General features: G+C 41.3%; 1 protein-coding gene across 5 annotated transcripts in view; it reads right to left on the bottom strand.

The window, feature by feature from the left end:
• Window positions 1-27,318, bottom strand: part of LRCH3 (leucine rich repeats and calponin homology domain containing 3) — a 3,082,729-nt gene that overhangs the window by 1,718,168 nt on the left and 1,337,243 nt on the right. For all 5 annotated transcript variants that reach the window (XM_044070695.1, XM_044070696.1, XM_044070697.1 and 2 more), the window contains exon 7: window positions 2,179-2,272. In XM_044070695.1, coding sequence (XP_043926630.1) covers window positions 2,179-2,272 — 94 coding nt within the window. The remainder of the gene's footprint in view (window positions 1-2,178; window positions 2,273-27,318) is intronic.

The following is a 27,318-nucleotide window of genomic DNA, read 5'->3' as shown; positions in this document are numbered from 1 at the left end:
TTTTGGGAAATCAATCCATTTTTTTCTCCTGGGGCAGCCACTGAAGACAAACATGCTTATGTTTTTGTATTTTCTTTACTAGGTCATTCAAAGTGAGGTGGTGCAGAAACTTGTCCAACCTTGATAACACAACCAGTACCTCTTTTCATTCAAGGATCTAAAGTATACCCTCAAGTCCCTCTGAGATACTCACCCTGGATTCCCCCTTCTCTCATGTGGTGGGCAGAGATTCAGTTTCAGATATGCAGATGAGTTACGCCATACCAGCCTCCTGTGGGGTCACAGTAGCAGGCACTTCCCCTGAGATCAGACATATCATGGTTTCTTGCTGTGTCTCAACAGGTACGTTTGAGTCAGACTGGGCAGCAGAAGTATCTGTTTTTAACTTTTGTTTGGCTGAAAGTGCAACATGTGAGGTTGAGGGTTTCACCATCTTAGAAACAGTGAGGTTCTTCAGACAAAGGGTTTCCAGATATGTACTGCAGGAAGCTAGCATTCTGTGAAGGGTTTTAGGAACAAACAACTTGCAAATTTTACATTTGTGGTAGTCGCATTTGGTCCCTATGCAAATGACAGAGTGAAGGTCATTACAAGGTATTTGTCTTCCACAATCACACTTCCCCTCTCTTACCTGAAATGAGCAAATTTCAATAACATACAAGAAAAGAAGGTTCCCCACAGTGGTACCTACTTGACCAAGCCTTGGCAGAGGTAGTGACACAAAGTAGTAAACAGACAAGACATTAGCAAAGCTTCTGCATTTGTACTGGCTGCAAGATTGTCTGAGGATCCTATGCTCATATATCCACTTATGTACCCCTACGCCCACAGGCTGAGGTTATACACTGGATATATGGAAGGCCAAGAAGGTTTTTTGGTTTTGGTACCCTGGCCAGATGCCAGGTTAACCTTGGCAGGATAACACATAATTATTACAATACTGCAACAGTGATCTAAGAAACACATGTAAGGAAAGATGATGTCAAGGCCTACCTGGTGGCCCCTGAAGGATACACAGCTTTAAAAAACTGGTCCTGATTTGAGCAGGCCAGAATTTTAACATCACACTTAACTGAAGAGTAGAGGATGGCATATATGGACTTTGAAGATAATGATGCCCACACTAGCAGAAACTGAAGGGAGACATACTGGCAATGTCTGGAGCTTCACCTGAAGCACAAGCTATTAAGGTTAACAAACACACACATTTAATATGAGCAGACAGGTAATGTCAAAAATGTCTGACAGTGAATATTTCAAAAAAACACAGCTACAGCGTCATGTAAATAATATACAAGTAAAATTTTAGAAATCTTGGCAATAGACACGTTTAAAAGGGCACTCACCAGGGAAACATCCAGGCTGGTGAAAGCAACAAAACAATGTGACAACCATTACGTAATAGAAGTTGCAGTGCACAAAAGTACCTCACCAAGAGGATCCAAAGGGCTCAAACAGATGCCATATGCTGCCCGGTTAAAGAAACTCCAGCTCTACTCAGTGGCACACCACTTGCTCAGAGGCGATCTGTGCCTGACATATAAAGCCATGTCCAACCCGGAATTAATGGACATGCTGCACCTCAGAAAATCCAAATCCCATCGAGCTACGCGCTTGAGAGACTTGAACCTCAGCACTGAAATAAATAGGACATGCTGGAGGGACAGACTCATAACCCAGAGGCTCCCTTCACTCTGGAATAAAATCCCAGTCCAGGTTAGGCAGAGTCCCTCATTGACTCTCTTCAAGAGGAATCTTGATGAGTGGATGGGGGATCGTAGGTTTATCCTGGGTATCACTTCTGTGTCATTGTTAGACAGAGGCACAGTATACTAACCTCGAAAAAGGGCATAGCAAAATTAATTTAAAATGGGTGGCGAAAGCCAAACACACTCTGGCTAGGCTTATAAATGCCCTAGGGCAGATAGCCTAGTATGAACCTATGAACCTATAACTCTACACTGGTTTATGCTGAAGATTCAAGACAATATTCATCTCAATTGTTTGAGTGCTGCTTCATTCACTAATCTATACATGTTTTTCCATACTAAATATGGCAGTAGTTTTTGAACTGACTATTAATCTTAAGCTGCATGTTAGATAAATTAACTTTCTATTGTAGCCTTTTATTTAGAAAAAAAGCTATTGCTGTTTAAATTTGTTAAAGTTATTACTCACCTCATTTCCTGACCACCGCTTGTCTCCACTGTCAACACTATTAAAACCAGAGTCCAGTCCTCCATATGACCGTCTAGGATACAACTCGTCTTGGCTAAAATTCAGACAGGCAATTTCAATAAAGGAGTACCAAATGGTAAGATTCACAATGCAACTAATTTTCTAGTTACAACAGATAATTTTAAGACAATCGATACCAAACCCTAAAGACTCTACAGTATACTATACACAATTAGATAAAGAAAATATACAATTCTTGGAGTTTACAAGAAGCCAACCCTCCTGACTCTTAAATACTTTTGTTTTGTTACTTTAGAATGAAACAAATGCAGCACCTACAGGTTTCACACAGATGCACTTAAAAGTTACAATAAACATGCTGCTCCTTACTGCTGCTTTCCACTACGTGCCACTTTTTTCATGCTTTGTATAACACCTCGTCTTCCCTGAATAATAGCATTGCGGATATCCACAGAAGGACTACTCAAACAACAAGGAATACAAAAACTAAAATAATGGAATAATGAAGATCGGCAGACTCATAAGATTAAAGTTTATTCAGAGATGATGGAACATTCTGGTCTGTTTTATTCACGCAGAAGCTGTAGGATTGTTTGAGTCGGCCACAACACGTCAGCTGCATATTTCCACATTTATAAACTCGTGCCTGCTGTCCATCTAAAATGTAATCAAATAAAATGATTAAAACCCCCAAGTCCTGACAGGAAACTTTTTATTTTTTCTGATGCTGCCTGTCCTAATCTATCAGTCACCTCCCGGCCAATCCAGCTCATTCAGTCTCCATCTCCTCATTAACTCCTGGTCCCGTCCAACTGCATGCAGCTTTCTTTAACCCCAGAAGAGGCAAGTAGACCATGTTCACTCACTCATCTCCCTCTCTACCTCCTACAGTGCTGGAGGTCACTTCACAGTAAGGGCTCCATGTAAGCGCTATGCAGTCAGGCTGCTAGTCCTGCCAGGAAAGTCACAATATCTCTTCAGATCTGCTCGTATGATGCAAATTCAAAAAAGCTAGTCATATTGTAGTAAATTAGGTCTTGAATAGAGGCAGACAGATCTCCCGTTATGCTCCTGTTGCCAGAAATCAAATACAAAAAAGGAGACTTGAAGCCAGCAGAAACAGAGCTTACTTGCAAAAGCTTTTAAGAAATGAACTAGGCAGAAAAAATTAAAGGAGAAGGGGAAACAAAATCCAAAATGAAGGACTAAACAGAAGTACAAAACACCCGTTCACAAATGGAACAGTCCTCAGGTTGATGCAAGCAGTAGCACAATCCATAATAACACAAGTAATGTTAATCTTCTGCAAAAATACTCAAGATAAAAAAAAGAAGATGGAACAGAAAAATTCAAAGTTTATTTTCACATTAACAATTGCTTTTGTTTCCCAATGGAAACTTCATCATATAAAAATTCACTAAATCAATGTTTCTTTTATACTAAAACACCCCTTGACATCATTTCAAAACCTTTTGAAGGACTAAACACCTAGCTATTTTAGTGCATGTTCTTGAAAGCAGCAAGGAAGTACATTTGTTTAATATCACTGTTGCAGTAGGGTAAGCCATGTGGGATGTATCTTGTCAGGGATTGGACGATTAGCCAACTTCTAAAGCTTTAGGGCAAATTCCATGTAGCCTAACTGCAATACAGTTTGAGGAAAGTGGTATAAAAGCACCAGTACAGGTTACAAAAACTCAGTGCTTTCTTACATCAGAAGAAAGTGAGACTAGAGCATTGCCAGTTATGTATGTGTGAGAAGCAAAGTACAAAAAAACTCATCGTGGAAGAAAAAATATCAAAAAGAAGACAGATGGAGGGAGGATGCTTGCACTGTAACAGTGAACTAACTGAATATCTACTGTTACGGCACATTTATGTACACAACTGTACTATGTTTATCATCAGATCACTGCTGCAGTTGCCTAATTTACATGGGCTGAATATCAAAATCTGAGAAGGAAAGGGCAGAGTGAGAAGGATCAGAGTCTATGAACCCTTGGGAACAGTCCCAGCAAAATGCACTCTGGTCTTAGAGAATTAATTCAGTTTGTTGTGCTTGGTACAAATGTGCACAGATCATCAAGTTGCTGCTTCTAAAAAAAATTCTGGAGCCCACATCTTTTCAGAAGGCCACAAAAGTAGTCAGATCTGTAGAACAACAGGCCTAACTTTAACTTTAAGTGTCTTATTATGGTATTGTTAACCAAAAGCAATAGTCTATGACAACCACACAAAAATTGTCTTTTTTGACACAGATTGTCCCTTTGTCTTGTCTTCATGGAAAACAGACAGCTGATTAGAATTCCTGAAGATTTTTCTTCTGACAGTGTAAGATCTGTGTTGTCTATGGACATCCAGGGTGTGAAGAATTTCTTCTCCCTTACTTTCTGTTTCTGGAAAGAAAATTAGGTGATGAAATGCCTTTCTCGGAAACCACTTTAGTCATAAAGGAAGGACTGGTTCTCAAAATTATACTACACTTCTAAATGATGAGATGGGGTTTTGATCACCTTAACAGCTTGCAACTCAGATACTAAAAGTACAATTGTGTAAGAACTTACCATAACAGTAGGTGCCCTACTTATTACAGTTGCAGTATTCCTTACTAATGGGATATCCTGCCAGTGTAAGTCTGGCTAGCATACCAAAGCCTGGGCCATTCCATGCACTGTATGTCAGATGTATGTCCTACAGCTGAAGTGTAAGGTACGTAATGACATACAAGCACAAAAACCCTCAAAATTAAACTGCACCAGAAGAAAAGGAGCAGCAGAGGAGAAATAAAAGGAAGTGGTACGTGTACACTGGATATAAAAAGTTTACACACCCCTGTTAAAATGGCAGGTTTTTGTGATATAAAAAATGAGACCACAATAAATCATTTCAAAACTTTTCCCACCTTTAATGTGACCTCTAACCTGTACAATTCAAATGAAAAACAAACAAATCTGTTAGGGGAAAAATATAAAAACTTTAAGAAGTACAATACGCTGGTTGCATAAGTGTGCACACTTCTAAACTAATACTTTATTGTGTGTGCACACCCTTAAATTAATACTTTGCTGAAGCATCTTTTGATTTACTTACAGCATTCAATCTTCCTGCGTACGAGTCTATCAGCATGGCACATCTTGGCTTGGCAATATTTGCCCACTCTTCCTTGCAAAAGCACTCCAAATCTGTCAGATTGCGAGGGCATCTCTTGTGCACAGCCATCTTCAGGTCACTATTGGATTTAGGTCTGGGCTGCAGCTGGGCCATTCCAAAACTCTAATTTTATTCTGGTGAAGCCATTCTTTTGTTGATTTGGATGGATGCTTGGGGTCATTGTTGTGTTGAAAGGTGAAATTCCTCTTCATCTTCAGCTTTAGAGCAGACACCTGAACGTTTTGGGCCAAAAGTAACTGTTTTTTTTTAACTGTTCATAATTCCCTCCCATCTTGACGAAAGCCCCAGTTCTAGCTGAAGAAAAGCAACCACAAAGCATAATAACTGCCACCACTGTGTTTCACACTGGTGATGGTGTTTTTTTGGTGATGCAAAGTGTTGTTTTTGTGCCAAACGTACCTTTTGGAGTTGTGGCCAAAAAGTTCAACCTTGGTCTCATCACAGCATAACACATTTACCCACATAATTTTAGGAGACTTGATGTACTGTTTTGCAAATTTTAGCCAGGCCTGGATGTTTTTCTGTGTAAGAAAAGGCTTCCATCTTGCAACCCTACCCCATAGTTCAGACATATGGAGAATACAGGAGATTGCTGTCACATGTACATAACCAGTACTTGCCAGAAATTCCTGCAGCTCCTTCAGTGTTGCTGTAGGTCTCTTGACAGCCTCCCTGACCATTTTTTGTCTCGTCTTTTCATCAATTTTGGAGGGATATCCAGTTCTATGCAACGTCACTGTTGTCCCATATTTTCTCCACTTTTTGATGACCGTCTTCGCTGTGTTCCATGGTACATCCAATGCTGTGGAATTTGTTTTGTACCCTTCTCCTGACTGGTACCTTTGAACAATGAGATCCCTTTGATGCTTTGTAAGCTCTGTGCGAACCATGGCTTGTAGCACGCAACTGAGTAAATATCAGGAAAATCCTACTAGGACAGCTGAACTTTATTGGGGATTGATCAGAATTTCTTTAATTGATGGAGGTGTGTACCCAAGAAGACTGAATGCTGTAATTAAATTAAAAGGTGCTTCAACAAAGTATTAGTTTAAGGGTGTGCACACATATGCAACCAGCATATTGTATGTTTTTTTTTTTTTTTTTTTTTTTAATATATTTTTTCACCTAACAGATTTGGTTTTTTTTTTCAATTGAATTGTACAGGTTATAGGTCACATTAAAGGTGGGAAAAGTTTTGAAACTATTTATTGTGGTCTCATCTTTTTATATCACAAAAACCTGGCATTTTAACAGGGGTGTGTAAACTTATTATATCCACTGTACATCCAGGAAAAAAAAAGAAAAAAGCCCTCTTAGCCAAGCAACAAAAGAGAAAAAAACAACAGCGTGAAGGACGGAAGGACAGAATACTGCAATAGTGATAAGTAGGACATCTACTGTTAAGTTCTTACACAACTATACTATGCCTTTCCATAATCACTGCTACAGTAACACTATAGGAATAGTTCTAAAGCTGCTGGTAAAGAATGGAAGGAGGAAGAAGAAACTGAGGAACCCTGCAAAAAAAAAAAAAAATGGCATACAGTCAATCTGCTACTTAGGTTATCTTTGGAATTTGGGAGGACCCACCTTTCTTTTCTGAATGTTGCTAACATAGTTTTCTAATTTTTTTTCCGGTGCTTTGCTGGGGTTGCATATTCTATTTTCCCATAAAACGGACCTGAACTGCAAGAAAAGTTACCATTATAGTCAGGTATGGGGTTTGAAAATCTAGGTAAACCCTTGAATCAACTTTCCCCTTTCATCAGATTTTTGAGGCCTTCAATATAGGAAAGTAAATTATGAGCATATTGCCAGACAAATATTCTCATCACTGACACAGTGGAAACTGATTAAAAGAAAGAAAGAAAGAAAAAATGCAACAGCATCATTTTAATAACATTTTACAGAATGCTTAGTTACCTTTGGTACAGAAGAAGGTACATTTGCATTTTTGTCTTAATGTCTGAAGAAGAAAGTTCAGCAATTAATTTTCTCACACTGTCAAAAGATGCTAGCAGAACAGACATGGGAGCCTGATAATACACTATTCTGAATGCCAAGGTGGTAGTAATACATACTTTCTTCATAAACCAATCCAAACCTCTCCCATCTATGACAGATGGAATAGGATTAGCTAGGCATGAAGTGTTTAGGTAAAGATTTTTTTTTAAAGATAAATCAATGCAAGGTCTGATCTGTGGTTTAAAAAGTAAATTTGTTAGACTGGGGAACCTTACAACATTATCAAGCATTCTGTGGGGAGTGATGGCTGACTGTCAGACAAACTGCAGACTACAAGGAAGGCATCCTCTAAGGCGGGCAAAAGGGGAATAGCTGCAGGTTGATGAAAATCTACCAGTAGTATATCATATCATCTTTGTAATTGGGACTCTGGCATTTCTTTTTGTTCCCATTGAAATAACTTCATCCTGGTAACCGTGTCAGAAAAATTCAACTCTTCAGGTGAAGAAGAAGAAAAACTGTCTCAAAGTCAGAATCTATATTCTCAAGAGTATTAAGTAAAGAATAACAGACTAAGCACAGTTCCTTAACTCAGACTGTGAATCAGAACATAAGAGAGAAGGGAACCTTTTTTTCTTTTTAAATTAAGGGAAGACCCACACACTAATGACAGAAATGGTTAAAAATAAACCCTTCACAAAACCCAGCCAATCTTCTTTGGTTGCATTAGCTGAAGGGAACATATGAGGGAAAAGTGCTCAAATTTATGCTTCCTTTTCCTGGGGAGGGTATCAAACGAAAAATAGTACCCAGAAGTACAATCTTTCCCCTGGGAAAACAAACTTCTCAGTACGGTTGCGTAAAAGAAGAATACCCACTCATTCTGCCAATGTCAGCATGAGTGGTTCCCCACTGACTTAAGTGGACAGCTTCCAGTCATGGAGGACATGCCTGCACATTCAGTCCTTTAGTGAATTCTCAAGGACTAACATCAATGAAATCAAAAGAAACCAACAAGTAATCGAAAGATTCCAGGGCACAAAGCCACTCACCAAGGGCAAAGGCAAACAGGAAGCCAGAGAAAAAAAAAAACTACTGCCTCCTTAAGAACTTCTTGCAGATCAGGGAAAGAACACCCAAGAAGCCAGGACCCAGGTTCTTCAATCTACCAAAAAAAGGGACTGATAAGTGGCTAGAAAAGCCTTGATATTGTGCTCTTACCAAAGACAAGAAGGTAAACGTGAGGTACACATAAAGTACAGTTTTGTACCTACCATAAATGTAGATGTTCGAGTGTATACACTGATGCAGTCATTACACTTGGGTTATCCTGCCGTCAGGCGGTTCCCTAGTTGGCCTGAGTTCCAAAGTCTTGGTCCGGCGTCAGTTGCTGTCGCCTCCTCCCTGACGTCAGTGCGATAGGGGTATATAACATGCAGCCGACGCCATTTTCTTCAGTTTTCTTGCCCCCAAAAGGTAGGCAATTCAAATTGCTAATAAAACATACATAAGAAAAGCAAACAACAACTTTCAATTACCAGAAAATACTCCCCATAGGTAGTAAAGGGTAGAAGACATAGGTACGTACCAGCAAGTAAGAGGGGAAGGAGGGTAACCTGGACTGCAGCAGTGTATACACTCGAACATCTACATTTATGGTAGGTACAAAACTGTACTATGTTCATAGTGTTACATTGCTGCAGTCATTACACTTGGGTAGAATCCCAAAGCTGAGGTAGGGTGGCTGGTTCTATAAGGCATTAGGTGTGGCTATAAGGCCCTGCAGCACAGCAGTGATGAAGCCAGCTCTGGATTGAGAGTATAAAGGCAGATGGTAATGCTTGGTGAAGGTATGCACAGAACTCCATGTTGCTGCTTCCAAAATGTCCTTGGTAGGCACTCCTCTGAGGTAGGCAGTTGAAGTGGCTGTTGCCCTGGTGGAGTGAGATCTAATGCTGCTAGGTATAGGTTTTCCATGGTGTGTGTAGCAGAAACGTATGCAATGTCCTATCCATTTTGAAATAGTCCGTTTTGAAATGGCTTTTCCCTATGCTCCTGCAGCATATGCTACCAGTAATTGCTCAGATTTTCTGAAAGCTTTGGTTTTGTCCAAGTAGAAGTGTAACTGCCTGTGAATGTCCAAAGAATGCAGTAGTCTCTCCCCTTTATTCTGTGGTTTTGGATAAAAAGTTGGCAAGTGAATAGTTTGGTTTAGAGCCACACTTAAAACCACCTTTGGCATAAATGTAGTGTTAGTTCTTAAGGACACCCTGACCTGGTGGAAAATGAGGAAAGGTTCCACTGCCATTAGTGCCTGTAATTCTGAAACTCTTCGAGCTGATGTTATTGCCATCAGCGGAGCAGTCTTCCAAGAAATATATTTTAATTCTGCTGTGTTAGCTGGCTCAAAGGGAGGTAAAGTTAATTTTTCCAAAACAAAGTTGAGGTCCCAAGTTGGAGTAGGTGCTCTACGGGGCGGTCTTATGTTTTTAGCCCCTCTGAGGTTTTAGCAACGGATTAGAGAAAATTGAAGGATCCGTGTTGCAGTGAGCAGAGATGGCAGAGGCGTGGATCTTGATGGATGAAAAAGAGAGACCTTTGTCCAGCATCTCAGTTAAATATTGTAGAATCTAAGGAATGTTTGGGACAAGAGGGTCAAGGCTGTGAGCCTGGTTCCAGGTACAGAATCTCTTCCATTTATCCGAATAGGCTTTCCTGGTACTAGGCCTTCTGGCCTCCAGAATGACATCCATAACAGCTTTGGAGAGAGGCATTGCTTGCTTGACTACAGAATTTTCCATGCAGCTAGGTTTAAGGTCTGTAGCGGACTGTGAAGTATCGGATTGTTGTGCTGAGTCAGCAGATGCAGGATTTGAGGCAATATCCAGGGTGGTTCTTGTGATAAATTCCTTAAGATTGGGTACCAGTGCTGGCGTGGCCAGTCTGGAGCAATCAGGATCATCTTTGGCTCTTCTTGTCTGGCTTTTATGAGAACCTTTGGAAGGAGAGGTAGTGGAGGGAAAGCGTATACTTGCAGGTTTTTCCAGCTGAATGAGAGGGCATCCACTTTCCATGCCTGTGGATGGTAACTCCTTGTGCAGAATTTCTATAGCTAGCAGTTCATTGGGGATGCAAACAGATCTATGTCCGGGCTCCACCATTTTTGTTATCATTCTGAATATTTGTGGATTCAATTCCCATTCGTGGGGATCCATGATGTTTCTGCTTAAGTCATCTGCCAGTGTGTTTCTCTCTCCTGGCAGGAATTGTGCTTGAAGATGAACTTGATAGTTTAGAGCGGTGTTCCACAAGGTCATGGCTTGTCTGCAGAGGGGGTAGGAGGGAGTGCCCCCTTGCTTATGTACCACATTACTGTGGTGTTGTCTGTTTTTAGTAATAGTTGTCCTAGAAGCAGCATGTCCTTGAAAGCTATAAGGGCATTTTGTACAGCTAACATCTCTTTTTGACTGATGCGAAGATGCCTTTGTTCTGCGGGCCACTTGCCCTGAATACATTTTCCTGCCATGTGTGCTCCCCAGGCGTAATCCGATGCATCTGTTGTCAGTGTTTGCCTGGCTGTGGGTTGAGTAAAAGGCTGTCCCTTGTTGAGGTGACAAGCTTGAGCCCACCAACGAAACTTCTGTTGAAGGCAAGGAATTAGTGGTATAACTGTTTCCAAACTTTGACAGTGTTGAGACCATACATTCTTTAGGTACCATTGTAGTTTCCTCATATGCAGTCTGGCATATGGAATTAGTAGTATGCAGGATGCCATGTAACCCAAGGCCTGCAGAATTTTTCTTGCAGGGAGTTGGGTTTTTGTTGCCATCAATTGAAAGTATTGAGTCAGTTGTCCTTGCTTGTCTGGCGTGAGATAAGCCATCTGGGCCGTTGTGTTCAAGCTGGCACCCAGGAATATTATCTCTTGTGAGGGCACTAGCTTTGATTTCTTTTCATTTACTGTGTACCCCAGGCAACTTCATAACTGTTTTACAAACGCCAGATGCTCTAGAAGATTGTCCTTGCTCTCTGCTTGAATCAGGCAGTCATCCAGGTACAGATAAATTTGAATTCCTTTCTGTCTGCAAAATGCAATTACTGGCACCAGGCACTTTGTAAAGACCCTGGGCGCAGTAGATAAGCCAAAGGACAGTGCACAGAATTGATAGTGCACTGAACCTGCTATGAATCTGAGGTATCTTCTGCAGCTTTGTCTGATAGGGACATGCAGGTATGCCTCCTTGAGGTCCAAAGTCACGAGCCAAGCTTTCTTGCCCAGCATGGGAAGAAGCTGCTGTAGTGTTAACATTTTGAATTTCGGAACATCCAGGTATGTGTTTAGAGAAGATCGATCCAGAATGGGCCTCCAGGCTTTGTCCCTTCTGGGAACCAGAAAGAGTCTTGAATAAAATCCTTGTCCTTGCTCTGGTGGTTGTACCTCTTGAATAGCTCTCATTTCCATGAGTGCTGTAATTTGTTTTTGAGCCTCTGCCCATTGATTTGGTGGCAGATTTGGCATTCCTTTTAACCTTGGCAGAGTGTGAAAGTGGAACCTGTAACCTTGAGATACAATGTTGAGAACCCATTTGTCTTTGGTGATCCAATGCCAACTGTGATATAAAAGTGCTAGTTTTCCTCCCAAGGGGGCAGCCAAGAGAGAGTTGTCTGGCAGCTGTAATGGGAAGTCATTGAGGGTGCTTTTTATATGGTTGGGGCCTGTCTTCCCCTTCTTTCTGGCCTGGTGCACCCAATTGTCGAGGCCTGTAAGGACTTTGTGGTTGACCTCTACCTCTCGGACGTCTGTATCTGCCTCTTTGAGGTCTGTCTGTAGCCGGAAAGGACCAATTCTTTGTTGGCCAATTTCTGCTAAATCTTGGTGGCTGAACCTGTAAGAAATCTTTTACCATTTGCATAGATTTTGCCTTATCCTCCATTTTCTTTAATACCTCTTCTGCCTTAACTCCAAATAACACATCCTGCTGTAAAGGTGCATCCAATAATTTTGCTTTAACATGATCTGGTAACGTATGTTCTTTTAACCAAGCATGCCTTCTAATGACAGAGCCTGTTACTGCTGCTCTACAGGAGACCTCTAAAGAATCAAAACCACATTGCAAAGTATGCTTTCCCACTTGTTCAGTTGCATGCAATAAATCCTGCATTTCTTTAAAATTAGGAGGATCTGAATCTGGAAGCATTTTTTGTTTTAACTGAGACATCAAAAATTGCTGATATTTTAGCATGTGAAACTGGCAATTTAAGGCTCTCATTGCTAAGGTTGCAGACGTATATACTTTCTTTCCCCATCTGTCTAATGCTCTGGAATCTCTGTTAGAGGGAACTGTTTTTTTTTTGCTGATGAGGCTTTAATCCCTCTGGGTCCCTGAGAAATAGTTTCAGAGTCAGCAACAGGGCTTTTACACAGAAATTTGTGAGAGTCAGGAACTCTGTAATATCTATCGGGTTTAACAGGGGCTGGAAGTAAGGAGTCAGGGTTTAAGCTGGATTCAGTGTAGACATCATCTACAATATCCAACACTGGCAGAATAGCAAGGGGTCTGTGTTGAGGCAATAAAAGTAAGTCTCAGAGCCTTTTCTTGGATTCTGAGTAATCCTGGCCTTCGCAATGGAAGTGCTCCCTCATGGGATTTAATGTCTCTCCAAAGGAGTGGTCCTCAAGCTGAGAGGCTGATGGAATTGATTCCTCAGCATCAGAATCCTCATAAGGGGGTAAGGAATATCCTAGGTCTGAGGATGAATCTGAAGAAATGGACACCTCGTCAGAAGATTCATAGTCTGCCTCCTGTCTGGGCCTTTTATCAGGAGGGGGATGGGACCCCCTGGATCAGGGTGATTAGGTCTTTGGCCATTTTGAACATTTGTTTCTTAGGCATGGAATCCTGTGCTGGAGAATGCTGAATCTGTTTCTTTGTTTTTAAGGGGGCCTTAGACTTAGTTGAGGGTTTAATAGTTAACTGGGTAGGTCTGAAGACACCCAATGAGGCTGTGGATTGCTCAGCTACTTTGGTACCCTCAGATGGGTTAATTTCGGTAGGCTGAAAACATGTAGCATCCGAAGGCCCAGCAAGCTCCACGTGGGAGTGGGATGTGGTCTGTGGTTCTGTGGAACCGGTCGTCAGGGGCTGCGTAGGCGCCTCATTGAACACCAGAGAACCGGCGACCGGCCTAGAAGAGGCCTCGTCGTCAGTTTTGGACCTCGGATGCCTGTCCTTGTCATTGCACTTTTTATGTAATCCTGTCATCGGGAGTTCCGAAGGCATGGTGTAATTGAATTTTCTGCCAAAATAATGCTGGGTAAATCAAACCAACGTTTAATAGTACGCTTGTTAAACCTAGCACAAAACCGACAACCAGTGACGTTGTGGTCTGGGCCTAGGCATTGAATACAATAGGAGTGGAAATCCTTATGAGGTATTTGCTTCCCATATGAAATACAGTTATTAACTTTTACTGACATCGGTCTGAGGCAAGAAAAAGTTTCCCCAACGGGGTACTTAGCTTTGTAGAAGACTTCAGTTATGGATTCGGAATGAAAATCTCAGGAGTCGGCCGACCGGCACTTGCAAACTGCTTCTGCTTCGGGCACCGCGCGGCAACAAAGACTGAAGAAAATGGCGTCGGCTGCATCTTATATACCCCTGTTGCACTGGCGTCAGGGAGGAGGTGACAGCAACCGATGCCGGACCAAGACTTTGGAACTCAGGCCGACTGGGGAACCGCCTGACGGCAGGATAACCCAAGTGTAATGACTGCAGCAGTGTAACACGATGATCATCATCTACCTGTCAACCACCTAAACACTTGTTCTGACTCCTACACAAATCCTGACAGAAAATGTATACTTTCTTCCACAGAAAGAAGAAGGTAGTCCCCAACGTGGTACTTAGTTGCCCAACTTTGTGAAGTGCTAGCTGACCCATAAATCTGCAGCAGACAGCAAGAACTGCTGGTTGCTTCAATGGCAAGAAAGTTCTGAGGTTTTGCTGCATGTTCTGCTGCTTTTATACTGCTCTCCTCAAGGTCCACAGTTGTTAGGGTGCATGAAAGGTGCCATAATACTTTGGAAGCTGGCCTATTGTCCAGTCCTTGGCAAGATGCATCCCTATAGCTTAGGCTACTGCAACAGTTACTTGCAGCAGTATCGGTGCAAGAACATGAACAACAATGACTAAAGCTCTTGTAAATACAAAAATAATTGCTACTGATTGAAAGACTTCTGCAATTCTGATGGTGTGTCGCAGCAAAACTGATACTTAAATCACCTGTCACACTGTCCCATCAAAAGGACAAATACACAAATAAATGCAGTGACCATATGCCAAAAATAGCAATTAATCTTTAAGCAATACAGCACCCTCCAAAAACACAGAGAGAGTAGTATGATCGGCTACTGAGTATTTATGCACCTTATAGGGAACAGTCATATTAAAACTATATGTTTGAATATACAGGCTTAATGCAATTCTGGCAACAAATAAAAAAATATTTTTTTTCTAACAACTTACTTGGCTCCTCATTCTACTTTTTCCACTTCATCTTTGGTACTGCCGTGTGTGTGTCTGTGTTTAAACAAACTCAGTAGTATGCTCACCAAGAAGATCAGAACACCATGAATTCTATCTGTACAGCAGGTGTTTGGATTCATGTTCTAACACTTACATTGATGCATCATGGGGGGTACATTCCTGATGTGATGCCCATTGTATGAAATGTTAAACAAAGGCCTCAGCTGCCTGAATTTATGGCAACTCACAAAAATGCAAAAGATCTCCTTGCATTTATTAAAAAGATAGGAGGCTTTTTTAACATTTCTCAAAAATCAACTAGCACTTTGCGCTGAAAATGCATTTAGTTTTTTATTTGAGGATTTTCATTAAACCAAACATTCTTGAAAACATAGGTTCAAATAGATACAAGAAAAAAAACTGTATAAAACATCAGCCTGCCAAGCAATGCATGCATATAAGAAAAACTTGTTAATCCACATCCAAAAAATGTTATGTATAATAGGTGGGAACAATAGCTTTTTATCATAATGGCTACTTTATCCATAATACCTTGGAACGTCAACAGCCTTACAGTTGCAGACAAAAAGGAATGCATAATGAATTATATTAAGAAATGCTGAGTACAAACAGCAATGCTGCAGGAGAAACATTTGGGAATAAATGAGCATGTCTATTTTAAAGAGAAAGGATTTGAAGATGGATATTCAGCAGAATATCAGGGACAAAGGAAAATGGGAGTATTAATACTAATTATTATTTATTATAATTTATTGACATTTGTAAACCAGGAAATTCCACTGGGCCCAACGACCCATTTTCAGTGGAGGCGCGTGGAGAAAAGCTCCATTCAATCACAGAAAGTTTTACATAACATCATCTTAACTTTGAAAGTCAAGAAAGTTTTTACATAATACAAACTGAAGTAGATATACAAGATAAATACATATTATAGAGGTATACAATACAAGAAAATAAACCTAGTGTGTTAAATTTTTAGTAAGTTTGATTGTACATTCACATAAGTAAGAATACTGTTTAATCAATAGTGTTTATTCAGCCACAGAAATAAGAAAGCAAGAGAGACTGGATATGAAGACAGATAGTGTAAATTGCAACTATATTAACAAAAGAATCTGTAGTGTACAGTGGCCAAAACATTTAAGGTGGTTTAATCATATGACTACAAGAACAGACAAGGTTATTGAGATAATGTTCTTAAAGTTTTTAAAGAGTCTAGTTGAGTAATAGAGAGAGGGAGCGCATTCCAAAGTTTGGCAATGGCATGGGAATAGAGACATTGTCCAGTTCTTTTGTTGGGTTTAGTCACGGTTAAGAGCTGTTTTTAGAGGACCTAAGATGCCGCGTAGGGGTGTGTGTTTGTATTATAGTTTGAAGGGATGGGCAGTAGTTTGGATTATTTAGTAGTTTGCGGGTGAGAGTAAATTAGGAGTAATGCTGGTAATGAGGGAACTCAAACCAGTTTATAGATTTAATGGCCAGGCAATGATGTATGCAAGTTGGCATGTTGGAGACAAACTTAGCTATTTTATAGTAGCATGACTGTAGTTTGTTAAGGAGAGATATGTGTAGGTTAGCGAAAATGGGGCAACCATAGAGTAGGGAGCGTAGAAATAGACCATTAGTTAGTTTCAACTTGGTAGACTTGTCCAAATAGAGTTTATACCTATAGCGTTTGCAAAGCTTAAAATGGGTCCTTTTGATTTGGTTGAGTATATGATTCTCAAAGGATAGTTTGTCATCAATTGTGATGCCAAGTAGTTTGGCTGTTTTTACAATTTAAATTTCTGTATTGTTTCGAGAGAATATTTTTAAGTCTAGAGTTAGAAGTTCGGTTGTGAGGAGTAAAAGTTTTGATTTTTTTGGAATTAAGTAGCAGTTGAGCTTGGCTAAGCCAGGATTCAATGGAAGTAAATGCATTTTGCGTTAACTTTAGGAAATCTGAGGTGTTAGAGGACGTAATTATAGTTGAGTCGTCCGCATATTGAATGAGTGTACTTTGTAAGGATGCTTTATGGAGATTATTAATAAATACGTAAAAAGCAAGAGCCCAAGAATAGACCCTTGGGGAACACCTGTGCTGTTGAGTATGTAATCGGATTGCTTACTTTGCCATCTAACAGCTTGTTTTCTGTTGTGTAGGTAGTTATGGAACCAGGTTAGAGTGTGTGGGGAGCAGTTTATGGTCTCAAGTTGCAGTAGTAGTTTTGAGTGGGACACTGTATCAAAAGCTTTTGATAGGTCTGGTAGGATCACTGATGTTAGTAGGCCTGCATCAAGAGCTCTGTATACAGTGTTGGTAAATAACAGTAAGGCTGCTGTTGTGCTGGCCGAAAACCATGTTGGGTGGGTGTGAGTAGGTTATTGTCTGTGAGATGTTTTAGAATTTAGAATGAATACACTTTTCTAGAATTTTAGATAGAGGTGAAAGTATGGAGATGGGCTGGTAGTTAAAGCACTGGTGTTACTGCTTTTGTAAAGGGGCGTAATAATTGAGTTTTTCCATAGTTGTGGGACATATGATTCAGAGATTGATTGGTTAATGAGAATGCTAATTGGAAGCGTTACAGAATCTGCTGCAAGTCTTAAGTATTCAGCTGGGAGGCCATCAGAAGAGGGGGAGCATGGTTTTAGTTCTGAGAGCAGTTTATGAACTAGAGAGGTGGGTACTGGTTGTAATGTAAACAGAGGAGTGGATGGGTTTTTGTTGGAATTGCAATTAATGTGGGGGGAGCGGTTAGAGAATGTATTGAGGTTTATGTTGCCAATTATACTTTTTTTAGTTTGTAGAGGGAAATCATTAAAAAGTTTTTGGATAGTATCAATAAAATGAGATTTGAAGTCTTGTGCAATTTCTTGAGGGTCTTTGTCAGGAGATGGGGAGGGGTTGTGTTGAGCACCAGGATTTAGGAGAGAGGAAACAGAGTTCCAGAACAATTTGGGGTTATTTTGTTGGATAGTGAGTTTAGTGAAGAAATAGCTTTATTTATCATTGATGACTTGCTTTTTGGCATTGTTACGGAGTTATCGGGACTTCAACACTGATACAAGAGGGAGAAAAAAGGCAATAATGGTAGATTTGTGATAGTAAGGACTACTGTCAAGGGAAGATTATGTTGACATTTATTTATTTAAATTTGTTGACCGGGAGTGTCCGACTGGATGTGGGTCCATTTTCAGCGGAGACCAGGGGAGAAAAGCTCCACAGTAAAATAAACAGACAGTAGTTACATTGGATTACATAGCGATTAACAATTTAACATAGAAATTTCTAACATATTTACAGATGAAGAACATAGTACATCAGTAGACAACTAGAATCTTTATCTGTGAAGTACATAACAGGCATTAACAAATGTAACAATGAGAAGTTCCTGCTGTATAATAAGTACTAGGCTTATGAGCATCTGAGCTTGCTATAATCAAGGTAGTTAGTGGAGTGGAAAGAAAGGTAGTAGTTGGATGGGGTGGATGATATTAGAGTGGGAGTTGCAAGGGCATAGCCAGCATGTTTTTAGGTGCGCTTTTAGTAAAGTTTTGAAGTGGGTGCATGATGGTACGGAGGTAATTGTGGGTGGGAGTGAGTTCCATAATTTGGCTATGGCACAAGAGAATAGTGCTTCACCAGCAGAGTTATTGGCTTTAGTGATCTGCAAGTGATTTTTGTCGCTGGATCTTAGTGGTCTGGTGATGCGATAGGGTTGGAGTAGATTCTGGAGGGATGGGACATTTAGTGGATGGTTTACTACTTTGTGGGCGAGTGAGAGTTGATACCACTGAAGGAGGTGAGGGAGTTCAAGCCAGCCCAGTTCAGCAAGTGAGAGACAGTGATGACTACGGTAGGATGCCCCTGTGGCGAATTTGGTGATTTTGTTGTAGCAGGTCTCTAGCTTGTTTAGATCACATTGCCTTAGGTTGGTATATATTGGAGAGGCATAAAGTAGGGTGGAGATAATGTGGGAATTTGCTATTGAAATCTTTGCTGCTTTGGTGAGAAATTGTTTATTTCTGTATAATGCTCCTAGTTTTTTGTGGACTTTTTTTATGGTCATGGCTATGTGAATGTTTATTGTCTATTTCCACTCCTAGCAATTTGGTGTGTTCAGTTGGATATATAGTGGTGTTGTCTTTTGCTGTGATGTTAAAGTGAGAGTTGTTTTGAGTATGTTTTATGCATATTCTACAAAAATTGCTACTATGGAGCTTAAAGTTTAGGGAGAAATAATCAGCTGTAAGCAAGACTACTACTTATAGGTGGGGATTGGAACTTTTTGCAATAGTGAGGATGTATCATGGGTTCTTGGAAGAGAAAGTATAACAAAAAAGGGTAGATTTCTGAAGAAAGTTATGAAACTATTTGGCATGGAAAATATGAATTCAGTAGTAGGAACATGAAGAGAACTTGCATATTATTTCCAAGATGCAATAGATAAATAGGCTAGAGAGTATAGAAATTACATTTCACAGAAGCATGTGCACATAACCAAAAGCTTCACCAAGCATACAATAAAGAATAGTTGTGTAAAATCTTACCATAACCACAGATGTCCTTCTCTTCCATGTTGCAGTATTCTTACTGTGGGATTCTCTGTCTCAGGTGACCTGAACATCAGCTCCTATACAAATAGTCTTTAGACTCTACCAGGGCTGTAGCATCCTCCAATGTCTTCTTCAGGGGCCTAGACACAGCCTCCATCCTGGAGGCAGCCACCTGGTCGACTATACACGCATTTACCAGGCACTATGAGTTGGGATCATATCTCCAGAACCAGAGCAGGTTTTGCTAGGGCAATCCTGCAGGGATTTCTGGAATCAGGTACCTCTACATCCACCCTTCCAAAGCTGTGGTACTCTCCCACAGTAAGAATACTGCAACATGGGATTAGAAGGACATAGAATAGTTGTGTAAAATCTTACCATAACCATAGATGTCATTCTCTTCCATGTTGCAGTATTCCCTCCATCCCACCACCCCCCTGCATTCTTTCACCTGTCTAAGGGGCACCCTAGGGCACCTCCTAGATTATGGTCTCACTGGGTAGTCTATGGCATTTCACTGGTCTGGAGGACATCATTTGGCTCTACCTCACCCACTGTCTGACTGGGCAGTTAGTTCTGAGGTCTGTGCATGCAGACTTCAAATTTAAGGCCCCTGGTTCATGGCCCTGCATGTGACGTCCCACGCACCAACTGCAACCAGGCTTGAGATTTTGTATCGGAGCTGACGTTTGGGTTGCCTGAGGCGGAGAATCCCACAGTAAGAATACTGCAACATGGGAATAGAAGGACATCTATTTCAGATCATGCACCAATAAAAACTATGATAAAAATGCATGGTAGTGACATACAAATGAGAAACTGCTACTTTGCCACCTACTTATTAAAAAGAGAAAAACGGAAGCAATGGATAGTGGAAATTATTTGAGAGATCTAAGGGAAGACCAGACATTTCTTCAGAATGGATAGCTAATGAGTGGGATAAAATGAAAAAGGAGTTTAAAAATATGGTAGAAATAAAAAAAAAAAAAAAAAAAAAGAGACAAAGATACACATACACCCCACCCATGGGTTCCTGGAGTAGGTCAAAGCAGGCTGGTCTTCAACCCACTTATCACTAGGAAAGAGCCATGCCCATTTTGGTACATTAGTGAATGTGTGTAGATCACTTACAGCTATATTTTTACAGCTTTGAGAGGCTAATCGTGGCATGGTACACAGTATGTGATCCATGTTCCGCTATCTTGAGGATACTGTGCACCACAGTATATGCCCAAAGCAGTTGGTCTATACAACTCTTCCTACTATAGGGTACCTCCCTGGATTATATGAAAAGCGACATGATGAACTTCTCAGACTATGTGTTCAATGCAGCTATAAGCCTAGCATTGAGCAGCATTCTACTTTCTCCAAGGATGATGCCACAATAGGAGTAAAAAATAACTAACTTCTATAATTGGCTTATTTTTGGTGCAATTCAAAGGGGCCCAATATCTGTCAGCCTGGGAGGATATGCTTGACAGACCATGCTACTTCACCAGGAATGGCCTGCATCTGTCCCTTCTAGGGTTTCAATTAATGGCAGAGACATTGTTCACCCCCACACTGCTTTCTTTCAGGCAATGCCAACTTGATAGAAGAAAATATGAAGGTGTTACTGTTCAATCAATGCTAGGAGCCTGAACAAGAAACTCTACTCCTTACAAACCCTTCTCAGCCTGGAAGACGCTGATGTCTGTTTAGTGATAGAGACATAGTTTAAAATAGCAGAGTGACTCCGGCTGTGTAGGGACACAATGCCTTTCACACATTTAGACCAGCTGCTGCATAGAAGGAAAAAACAGCATGATGCAGTAGAGCTTCATGTCCAAATAACCATCAAAAAGGTCCCATACCATATATTAGCTAGCTACAGAACTCCATCTATGACAAAAGAAAGCCAGAATGCCTGTGTACAGCAATTAGAACCAATCAGTATTAAACCCAATACTATTTTCTTAGGTGATCTAAATTATCCAACTAAACAGTGGGAAAACTACACCACCACTGGTGCACAAGCAAAGAGACTCCTACAATTAGTCAATACATATGCTCTGAACAAGTGGCCAGAATACTGACCAGGGGGAACATCATCTTGGATTTGTCCTTACACTTGCACTATCCCTTGCATATATTCCTTACTTGTTAGATCTGGCCATAAAGCAGTCTCCTTCGAAATAAAACTGAAACCAAGGATCCCTTTCACCCAAAGTACCTTTTGAAATTTCTTTAAGACAAAGTAACACCTCCTTAGTGATATATTGGCAAGCTTCAAACCCCCACTAAACCCATTTAACTAGACTGAATATGCAGAAATGCACACCACCACACTATACCAGCATATAAACAGCTACATATATGCAGCTGTCTCCCATAAGAACAGGTGCAGGGCAAACCCCAGCAGCAAATCCTCATGTTGGTGTGAATGACCTGAGATGTACCTTCCTGGACTACATGAAAAGAGACATGGAAGAGCTCTCTGATCATGTAGCCCAGGCGGGTATGACCCTGACCCTGAGTAGCATCCTGCCCTCACTAAGAATGATACCTCAGTATAAAGAAAAAAATTATCAATTTCAACAACTGGTTAAGCTTCTGGTGTCATTCAAAGGGGATCTAGTGTCTGTCAGCCTGGGATGACATGCTCGACAAGCCGCATTGCTTCGCAAGAGATGGCTTGCACCTGTCACCCCTTGGCTTTCGAATACTGGCCAAGGCTCTTGTTGCCCCCATAGTGCCTTTTTTAGGCAAGGCTCAAAATTCAAACCCACCACCACCGTAAACAGCACAAGTAAAAAAATTAGGGTTATGCTACTCAACGTCAGGAGTTTAAATCTCAAAATGCATGCGCTCGAAGCACTCCTAAGTATGGAGAACATTGACATCTGTACAGTAACTGAAACCTGGTTCAAGTCTCCAGAGAGCACTCCAGCACTACTGGGCTACAAAACTCATACCACACATTTCGGCCACAGAACATGGACCGAAACACGAAAGGAGGGGGTGTATCCATATTCATCAAGGATACTCACACCTCCAGGTTAATGGCGCAGCATGACACCTCTGATATCATCCGTGTGCAACTAACATCAGGCAAATCTGCAATGCAAATTTTGGCCTGCTACAGATCACCCTCCATGACCCAGGATTACCACTCCGCCTTTCTGGAGACACTGGAAAACATGAAGGTCCTACCGAACACCCTGATATTGGGCGATTTCAATTACCCTACCATTAACTGGGAAAACTACCCGAGTAAAAACTCCCAGGCTCAGCGCTTCCTGGAATTTATCAACTCAAATGCCCTGGATCAGCTGGCAAACTCCCCTACTAGAGGCCACAACATATTGGACCTGGTCATAACCAACATGGGCGACAGGTGTTGAGTACCGGAGGTCAATTCGTCACTGGTTAGATCAGACCATAAACTAATCACTCTGGATGTCCACACCCCACCACCACCCCCAACCAAGGAAACTACACTGAAAAACTTTTCTAAAGCAAACTTCACCTTACTTAAGGCAGAGGTGGTAAGTTTCAAAGCCCCCACGCTAAAGGATAACACTGCCCAAGATGCAGAATCCTTTACAATTGCACTCTATGAGCACCTACAAGGATGCATGGATTGTGCCATCCCTAGCAAGACCAAGACTCACTCCCCTAAGAGAAGGAAACCAGTCTGGTGGACCCCTGCCATAAACAGGTTATACAACAGGAGGAGGAAACTAGTTCAGAAAAAATGCAAATCCCAAGAAGGAAAGACATCCCTGATCAGTATCGGTAAGAAACTAAGGTCCCTCATAAAATCATCCAAGGCTAACTTCAAAAGAAAAATAGCCAAGGATTCGAAAGATAACCACAAAGCCTTCTTTAGCTATGTCAAGAATCTAAGTGTCAACTCACAGATATGCTCTGAGCTAGTGCAAAATAGCACAAAATATACTGAACCTACTGATATTGCCAACATCCTGGCAGATAGATTCAGTGCAAACTTCACCTCTCTCTCACCTTCAAAAGGGCCCACAACAACACCAGAAAAGTGTAGTGTCTTGGAAATCACAAAAGCACAGGTGAGAACAGCCCTTTCAAAAGCCAAAAACACAGCATCAATGGGGCCAGATGGTGTCCCAGGCTGCATCTTGCACGAACTACAGAACGAACTAACCCCCCACCTAAACACACTGTTCAACCCCAGCCTCTCCACAGGCTACATGCCCATAGAATGGCGCACAGCAACGGTTATTTCGCTCCACAAAGGAGGGTCCACAACTGACCCTGGTAACTATCGCCCCATAAGCCTGACTAGCCTGGTCTGCAAGGCTATGGAGCGCATCATCATGGAACTCATTAACAAAGGCATTGGGAACCTCCAAACACTTGACCCGACCCAGTTCGGCTTTGTTAAGGGCAGATCATGCCTACTAAACCTGGTTGACTTCTTCGAGACAGTCACCAAGGCCATAGACGAGGGAAAGGTGGTTCACACAGCCTACCTTGATCTCACCAAGACGTTTGACACCATTCCTCACTCAGGTATTATAGAAAAACTCACCAGCCTAAACATAACCCCCTACCGTCGCAAGATAGGTTGCCAACTGGCTTACAGACAAAACTCACATGGTAAGAATAACGAGCTCCAGGTCCGACTCTAAACCAGTCACAAGTGGTGTCCCGCAAGGCTCGGTTCTGGGACCCCTTACTGTTTGGCATACATTTCTCAGAAGTACAGACAAACACAGGAGGACTATGGCTAACCAAGTTCGCCGATGACTGCAACCTGGGAGCCATGATTGACTCTCCGGCTGACATGGACATCCTAAAAAAAGGCCTTACTGAGACAGACACCTGATGTCAAAGTCATGACCTCAAGCTAAATGCCAAAAAATGCATAGTCATCCCGTTTGGGAAAAACAAAACACACAAATTACCACATAGGCAGCAGCCCCCTTAATACAGAAGAGGTAATAAGAGATATGGGGACCCAGGTAGATAGTAATCTCTCCGTTGACATTCATATTGCCGAAGTAGTTAAGAAATCCTTCCATGTGGCCCATCTAATTATGAAGGGGTTCGCATCTAGAAATAGAGAGATTATAGTGCCCCTCTACTAGTCACACATCAGACCCATCATAGAGTACAATGCCCCATTTGGGATGTACCTCACAAGACACTTCCAACAGCTGGAAAGACCACAAAAGCACCTCACCAAGAGGATTACTGGCCTCAAACTTATGTCCTATGCAGCCTGACTGAAAAAAATCCGGCTTTACTCAATGTCATATCGCTTACTTAGAGGTGATCGCTGCCTGACTTACAAAGCCATGTCCAACTCAGAATTGATGGACATGCTCCACCTAAAGAAATCCAAGTCACTGCGAGCCACACGCTCTAGTGAGCTAAATCTCGCCACAACAATAAATAGAACATGCTGGAGGGATACGTTCCTGTCACAGAGACTCCCCATGCTTTGGAACAAAATTCCTAACTACATTAGGTAGAGCCCCTCACTAACACTCTTCAAGAGAAGCCTTGACGAGTGGTTGGTAACAGAAATACACCCCTGGGATCACTTTATTGGCTCTGCTTGACAGAGGCTCAGTTAATTAATCAATAGGGCGGCGAAAGCCGACGCACTCTGGCTAGGATTAAAAATGCCCTTGGGCAGATAGCCTAATACCTACCTATGAACCTATAATATCAACAAGCTTTACAATAAAAGGAAAATAATTTTGACCAAAAATAAGAAGAGTAATTCCCAGACTGTTACGGCCCTCATCACTAAAATAAACAAAACTTACAAGCTTAATAAAATCCACCAAAGCTAAATTTGAGGCAAAAATAGCTACCCAAGCCAAAGATGATCACAAGACATTTTTTAGTTATGTTTGTAATCTCAAAAGCATGATGCAGTAATGCGCTGAGATGACTGTGAACAACGTTAGAGTCTCTCCCTCAGGATATACCTAAAACTGGCTCATCTCCAGCTATCACACAAAACTATATCCTAAAAGTGCTATCAAAAGTTAAAAAAACTGCATCAGTGAGTCCTGACAGTATCCATGGATGCATCTTAAATAGCATGAAGCATACAGATTTTGTACCAAGTGAATGGAAAGCAGCTACAGTCATTCCCCCACATAAGGGAGGACCTTAAACAGACCCTGGCAATTACAGCCCCGTAAGTCTGACCATCCTCACATGAAAAGCCATGGAAAGCCTTATCATGAAATCAATCAGGACATAGGGAACCTCCAAACAGACCTGTCTGGTTTGGATTCATCAAAGGCAGCTCATGCATACTTGACATGCTGGATTTTTTTTTGACAAGGTCACCAAAGCAATGGATGAAGACAAAACAGCACACACTGCATACCTCAATCTGACCAAAGCTTTTGAAATAATTCTCCACTCAGGCACAGTAGAAAAGCTAAATAAACTGAAAACAAACCTCTATGTCACTCACTGGGTTGCTATCTGGCTCACATATAGTATGCAGATAATCAAAAGAGGGGAGATTACCTCCACAAAAAGACCTGTTACCAGTGTAGTCCCCCATGGTTCTGTGCTGGGACAACTCCTGTTTGGTATCTACTTTTTCAAAGTAAAAGTCAACACCAAAGAGCTCTGACTGACACAGTTTGCAGATGACTAATAGCTATAAGCAGTCACTGAATCCTCAAATGACTTAGACATCCTGCAGGAGGACTTGTTTCAAATAAAAACTAATGTCAAAATCATGGTCTGAAATTAAATTCCCAAAAAATCCATTTCTGTATCCTTTCGGGAGTCATCTGCCCCAACAAAACTGACAATATGCCCCTAGGTTCCTGACCCACAGACTCCGCATACTCTGGAATAGACTGCCCATACATGTCAAGAAGAGTGCCTCCCTGGCCCCCTTCAAAAGGAACCTTGACGATTGGATGGGAGATAGGAAATCAGTCGCCCTGCTAGACAGGGGTCCAGGGAAGTAAATACTGTGGGAAGAAATATCCAGCGAATTGTTATGGCTAGGCTTGTATAGGCCCTAGGGCCAATAGCATAGTACCAACCTATAAAAGTTGAGACAGTTTTTCGGAATTTGGGAACTTGTGTGACAGTGACCTAACTTTTGACCAACATGTGTCTCCTGTTGAAAGAAAGTCCTTCTACATTGTATACCTTATAAACAAATGGAGTGTGTCTAGATATAGGAATGTCATTGTCCCCCTTTACTCCGCCCACATTAGGCCAGTCAGTGAATATAATGCACTCTTTGGGATGTATGCCCCCAAACTCATGCAACAAATGGAATGTCCACAGAGATATCCTACTAAAAGAATACAAAGCCTAAACAACATATCCTACATGGATCGACTCAATGTCCAGTCACTATACTCTGTATCCTAACAGACTGCTTAAGAGTGGACCTGTGTCTGGTATAAAAGGCATCTTTCGACTCACTACTGATGGATATATATTGCACATCAGCAAGTCAAATGGCATCAGAAATTCTCATCTACATATCCAAACCTCGTCTGCAACATCAACAGAATGGTTTGGAGGGACAGGTAAATTTTGCAGATGACACCAATGCTATAGAACCAACTCCTCATCCACATACAATAAAGTTCATCCTTATCCATTTTCAAGGGCAACTTAGATCTATGTAAACAGAAAATTTACCCCAGGACTGTCCCCTGTACTACTAATGGACAGATACAGATCCTAAATACTTTATCTTATGCATGGGTCCCCTCAAACTATTTATGGTATTATCCCAGTTTTTCTCTTAGGGGTAATACATAAATATCAACCATGGTATGAATAAGAAAAACAAAATAGAGAAGAAACCACACAGTAGCACAGAACGAAATGATTAAGCGCTTTTCGTTTATTCCAATAAACAAACTTCTTCAGA

The sequence above is a fragment of the Protopterus annectens genome, chromosome 4.part1 (assembly GCF_019279795.1).
Source record: "Protopterus annectens isolate FY-2018-M chromosome 4.part1, PAN1.0, whole genome shotgun sequence".
NCBI lineage: Eukaryota > Metazoa > Chordata > Ceratodontiformes > Protopteridae > Protopterus > Protopterus annectens.
Note: the sequence above shows the minus strand (reverse complement) of the source record. Positions and strands in the feature narration are given on the sequence as shown.